The sequence below is a fragment of the Hoplias malabaricus genome, chromosome 9 (genome assembly GCF_029633855.1).
Source record: "Hoplias malabaricus isolate fHopMal1 chromosome 9, fHopMal1.hap1, whole genome shotgun sequence".
Classification (NCBI taxonomy): domain Eukaryota; kingdom Metazoa; phylum Chordata; class Actinopteri; order Characiformes; family Erythrinidae; genus Hoplias; species Hoplias malabaricus.
This window is the reverse complement of record NC_089808.1, coordinates 34,146,346-34,152,345: the sequence shown is the minus strand read 5'-3', so window position 1 is coordinate 34,152,345 and position 6,000 is coordinate 34,146,346. Positions and strand designations below refer to the sequence as shown.

Sequence of the window (6,000 nt, the reverse complement as noted above, 5' to 3'; positions counted from 1 at the left end):
TCAAAGAGGTGACAGTGGTTAGTATACATCTGGCGTTTATTTGAAACCTAATCATCACTTACAGCATTGCCAGAAAACACTGACATTACCCTACATCACATAAAAGCAAATACAGTTAGGTTTAAACAAAGTAATCAACAAATAAGGATGAGGAAGCCAACATCCCTGATTGTAGTTCATGTACAGATACAGTATTGGAAAATGAAAATAGTAAAAAAAAGAAGTAATAAAATAGAAAAGATGACAGAACTATCATAGTCTTAAGAGTTATCCAGGAAAAATCCAACAAGAATGAAGCTCTATTCATTAACGCATGTAGAAAGTCTGCATCAGTGGAACCGGTATTTTGTTTTAGTTGACGATAGTAGTTCCCTCTGAGCACTCACACTGACAGCCCACAGGACTACACAAAATATGGTTTCTATTTTTAGAAAAGGAAGAACATTAGTTACACAACACAAGTGAAAGCAGAGCTACACGTAAAAACTTGTTAGGAGCTACACGTTAACATCACTGAATTAGATGGAAGTGAAAAAAACAGACATTACCAGTGATGACTAACGTCCGCATGCTTGCATCATTACCATCAGGTCTATTTTAACAGTACGCAGAGAGGCTACTGAAGAGTACAGCATGTAGGATTTTTTTTTCTTTCCCTCGGATGCTATTATTGTATCATTAATTTGCATTGGTAGCTACATACCCATATTTTAACACAATCAATGCACACTGACCAAAGCAAAACAACCTTTCGAAATTAGATTGTGTTTATGATTAGCAGCAGTGATCTGTACCTGATAAAAAAGTTCTATGAAATGCACAGTGTGAGAGCCACAAGGTTACATTTTCTTTTATAATTTGCCCACTTTTGTATAACACTTCATCAGCCCCTGTTACTTAACATATTTCGTATCTAAACAGCGCGCTGACTTTCCACTCTTTTCTTTTTACCATTAAGCTTTAACTGCTGAACTGCATTCCCCATGATCCTTCGCTGTGATGTAAAGCTATTAGGGTAAGGCTATGGGTCTCTTGTGGAGTGTGTGCAGTCATGATTCTCACACTTCTCCGTCCTCAATTCGGGCAACCTGTCTCTCCAACACATCGATCCTGAGACCCTGGGCTAACACCAGAGCTCGAAGAGCACGGATCTCTGTCAGAATGTCAACCAGCTGGTCGTCCTGTGAGAACACAGACAAAAACAAAAGCAGAAGAAAAAAGGGGTCACTTAAAGTCATTGTGGCAGCAAACTTAGCCTTTTTTTGTGCTAATGTCACAGGTCTCTAAAAGCTTGATTCATGGTAACATTTAAGAGTTGCTGAATGGGGCATAATAAAGTAGGGGATAGTTGTGCATATCACTGATAACACAGAAGGAGGAAATAGATATATTTATGAGGTTTTATTAGGTTATACCATATGATATGGTTATATTTTTAGGCTCTGTTTCTGTCTCCTTGGTCATATATTATGTCTCGACTAAGAATATTGTCCTTTGATTTATTTTTTTTGGACACTTTTTAATTGTCTATGTTTGCACTGAGGGACTGAAAGAAAATGAAATGGTGTCCTTACCTCTTTCCTCATTCTCTCCATTCCTCCCTCAGTGTCTCTCCCACATTGTCCCTGCTCTAGTGCTTCGCTCTCTGTGTCTCTGGGGACGGTGTTAGTGGAAACAGTGGCACTAGCTGTAGTGGAGGCAGTAGGAGTGCTGGTCTGAGGAAGGGTTTTGGGTTTCCCCCGGAGTGTATTAGATTTAGATGGAGGAGCGGTGTAGCCTCCACTCAGAGAGACTAAGAGAGGTGGAGCATCCTGTCCTGCTATCCAATCTTCAGCCAGAAGTGAGGGCTCTAACCCAGCTGTGTCAGGATACAGATCCCCTTGAAATAGGTCTGACTGTGGGGCAAATACACAACACATACATATTCTGCAAACACCAATGTAAATACACTGACAGTGTTTAGGGACACATTCTTTTCAGAACTTAAATTTAAAAAGTTGTTTTATTTCTTCAAATATACTGTCAGGTGTTGAGCAGACACCACAAGAATGGCATATAGCTTATTAGCTAACTGCAGCAAAGTGTATTTTCTCTTCTCTAGAACACTAGATAATGACAGACACCAGCAAAACAATTAAAAGAAACACATTACAAGGGAGAGACAATGGGAACACAGAAAGCAACCTCACTGGAGGCTGACCTGATAACCTCACTGGAGGCTAACCCGATAACCTCACTGGAGGCAAACTCGATAACCTCACTGGAGGCTGACCTGATAACCTCACTGGAGGCTAACCCGATAACCTCACTGGAGGCAAACCCGATAACCTCACTGGAGGCTAACCCGATAACCTCACTGGAGGCAAACTCGATAACCTCACTGGAGGCAAACTCGATAACCTCACTGGAGGCTAACCCGATAACCTCACTGGAGGCAAACCCGATAACCTCACTGGAGGCTGGCCTGATAACCTCACTGGAGGCTGGCCTGATAACCTCACTGGAGGCTGGCCTGATAACCTCACTGGAGGCTGGCCTGATAACCTCACTGCTTGGGGTCCCTGCTCCATCAGGGCAGTGGAGAAGCAGGTACCTGGCATCCTTGTGCTGGCAGAACACTGTACTTTGGAGCACTGTGTGCCATTGTGGGACTCTGTGTAGGTCTGGTACAGCTCTCCAGAGCAATAGGTGGTGCCGCAGCACCTGGAGCAGGACACCAGGCAGAGTCTGCTGTTACAGATACTGCTAACCTGGCGGAGGATGCAGAGCCCAACAGCTGCTTTCAAAAATGTTCATGAAACCCAGAAAGAGGAAGTAGCGCTCTTTGGACTGTTTGATGTCATTTATGAGACTCTCTTACGCCTGGCTTACTCACTTTATTCGTATACAGTTGGTTATTCTGTCAAAATGAAATTTGACATGAAAAAAAACAAAAACAAAGCATGGATACAAATGCGAGGAATTTTTAATCAAAAGAGAAGGGCATAAACACAAACCGAAAACAAAACAAAGCGTCAACTGCACAGTGTAACACAGACAGTAACTGAATGTCAAGAGAAACCTAGAACCCAGTCTCAGCCATAGAAACTTTCAGTTCGTAAGGCTGGCTTCACTGTGAGGATCCTGCCAGTTGCATTCTTACTGGCTATCTGCCACCTATTACACATCAAGTAAAAGTAGCAGACATGTGATTAGATCTTTTGCATGTATGTCAGATATCTTTTCCTGCAACAGTAGGCAGTTCTTGGTCACATTAAATGGCAAAACGTAGCTAGAGAGTCTGGCAATGCGAGAACCTAGAGACACCTGGAAAGCTATTAAAAATGGGAACATGAATGGGACGACGTAAAGAACACATAGGAAAGAAAACTTAGGCATACCACCCGTTTAAAGAATGTATAGAAGAGACACAGAGAAACCAAATCAGGGGACCAATACATTACATTACATAGATTAATGTCAGCACTATATTCACTGTGATTTGACATTAAATGACAATGAATTCACATTACCTTTCGTGGCACAGTCATAGATATCGGCTCAACCTTCCTCTCGTGCAGCTTATAGAATCTGGGAAAGCAATGCAGACAAAAAATTGAATGCAGTGGGCATTGCTTTTTTTAAATCGTTATTATTATTTATATTATATATTTATTTATTTATTTTTTGGACTAATTCCAGTCTGATAACTAGGATTAATATCATCACACATTGCTACCAAGCTGGAAGAAGGCTAGACTGTACAAGTTTAATACAATCTTATCAAACTGCCACTGGACAGCTGAACAAGCTTTGAGGAAAACATTAACTTAAATTCCTCTAAATCAGTCAACAGAGGCCCAAATTGTTTAGCACTGTGCTAAGTGGCAGTGGAAGGAGAGGGCCATCCAGCCAACTCAAATAGAGCACAGTCAATTATTCTGTCCTGGCCACAGAGAGCATTGATGGGGACCAAATCAAATATCCTGACCATATTCCCATTTGTTAAAATGATTTCTATCATATTTTTAACGTCTTTGTTTAATTCGAATTTCATGTCATACTGTCCTTTTTTTGGGACGACTACTGACGTGCAGACTGACCAATTAAATGTTTACAGAGAAGGTTATTGACCAATAACGGTAGCTCTACACACAGACCGTCCAATCAGAAGATTTTAGGCTACTTCACCACGCCCCCTTCTCACTCAAGCGAACCAATCGGAGTAGAGGAGGGCGGGACTAGTTTGTGAACGAAACTTCTCGAAGTTCTATGTAAGCTCTAGAAAAACAAAATCCCGGACGTTTGTGAAATTCCGCACGGACATTTTTCTAAACAAGAGGACATGTCCAGGTTAAAGAGGACGTCTGGTCACCCTAAACATGATATAATATCATTAGATGTGCAGCTGGTGAAAATATCTAGTGTGGTTTAATTGAGAGACCATATAAAGACTAAATTAAATGTGTTTTTACCTGGCTATCTCACACTTGTTAACATCAACTCCTCTTTTACTGAGGAAGCCCGCTCCTCTCTGAGGCTCTTTACTGCTGTAGAGACTGAGGAAATGGACGTAGGGTGACTCATCTGTCACCTCAAAGTAACGAATGGTGCAGTCCCCCTGGGAAAACAAAAGAGAGAGTAGGTTCTGCTAGAATGTAGAAAGTGCCATTACACTGACACCTAGTGGCTGTTTCAGAGTTTCTGTACTAAACATATTTTAAACATGGCTTTCCCCATGTTTGGGACCTGCTCTATGAAGCATTAACTGGTTCATTCAGGGATTACACAGTAAATTGGTTCTTAAGCTTGATCTTAGTATATGACGTAAAGTAACAGAATTGGTTTAAATTTAGGCCATTTTTATATGCACTATACCGTCTCTTTTGGTTATCTATTTATACAGTAGACAGACGTTAAGTCCACAAGTGAAACCTTATAGCGTTGGAGTAGGTTAAAATGATCTAGACAGTTTTACCTTTCCACATAGGTAGACCATGTTAGTGTCTGGGTCATAGAAAGGAAGGAGAACTCCATTACTGGTGTCCATTTCTTGAACAGCCATTGGCTCAGAGAGATCTCTCTAAAAATGAACATTACATAAAACAAACACACACAGATAGAGAAAATGATAAGTCAGGATTAGATGAATATAATTAACATTCGCACATCAGTGACTGGAATAAGTACAGCATGTTGCTATCAGGTGAAAACCTTGTATGTGTTCATATACAAGTTAATATGATAAATTAATATAAATGGTATGTGACAAGTATTGCTTGGCTCAAACCTGGTTCCTTAAACCATATTGTTATTAGTATACCGGGTCAGTCAGAAGTCACAAGACACCCTTTAATCTGAATAGGTGAGGGGGGCCTACATTTTAGGCTATTTCTAGAACATGGGCGCCATCTTGAAGGCCACCATATTGGATCAAGAGCAAGTTTTTCCAATGGGAATGTGGCCATGTATCATATCAAAGAAATGAAAGGGTGTTCTGTGACTTTAGTCTCACCCTGTAGAATATAATTGATACACTACTGTTATAAATATTGCAATCAGAGTGTAAACGTTTGAAGTCACTCTAATTCAGTCTACACTGTGTAAGTTGTAACTGAATAAAATAGCTATTATTATTAATAAGACAACAGTTGCAAAATTTTTAATGCCTGTGCAGATAAAGATATATGGAAGTGTGTTAACTTTAGGGGAATTAGACTATCCATTATTTCTCTATGTCGATATCACTATTGTCTCTTACTGTATCCCAGAGGGCGAGCTGTCTCTCACTCATTCGGCTGAAGCCTGTGGTCAGGATTTTTCCGTCAGCCAGAAAAACAGCCCTCATTGGCCTGGTGCCCTCATGGGCTTTTTCTCGCACCTGAGAGTGAATGTCATCACAGGGATGATTCATATTATCACACAGACACACACGAGTTATTTGACTGACAGGAGAGATACAGTCAGGATTTTAATTAAATAATATTTTGTAAAATAAAATTAAATAAAATAATGGAAGGT

General features: G+C 40.4%; 1 protein-coding gene across 3 annotated transcripts in view; it reads right to left on the bottom strand.

Annotated features, from left to right (window-relative positions):
* coro1b (coronin, actin binding protein, 1B) overlaps window positions 1-6,000 on the bottom strand; it is a 35,619-nt gene continuing 29,619 nt past the window's right edge. For 2 of the 3 annotated variants that reach the window (XM_066680827.1, XM_066680829.1), the window contains exons 7-12: window positions 5,741-5,860; window positions 4,958-5,062; window positions 4,455-4,600; window positions 3,513-3,570; window positions 1,575-1,895; window positions 1-1,181 (exon numbers count right to left, since the gene is read on the bottom strand). In XM_066680827.1, coding sequence (XP_066536924.1) covers window positions 1,059-1,181; window positions 1,575-1,895; window positions 3,513-3,570; window positions 4,455-4,600; window positions 4,958-5,062; window positions 5,741-5,860 — 873 coding nt within the window. In that variant the 3' untranslated portion in view covers window positions 1-1,058. The remainder of the gene's footprint in view (window positions 1,182-1,574; window positions 1,896-3,512; window positions 3,571-4,454; window positions 4,601-4,957; window positions 5,063-5,740; window positions 5,861-6,000) is intronic. The other variant, XM_066680826.1, reaches the window with a different exon arrangement.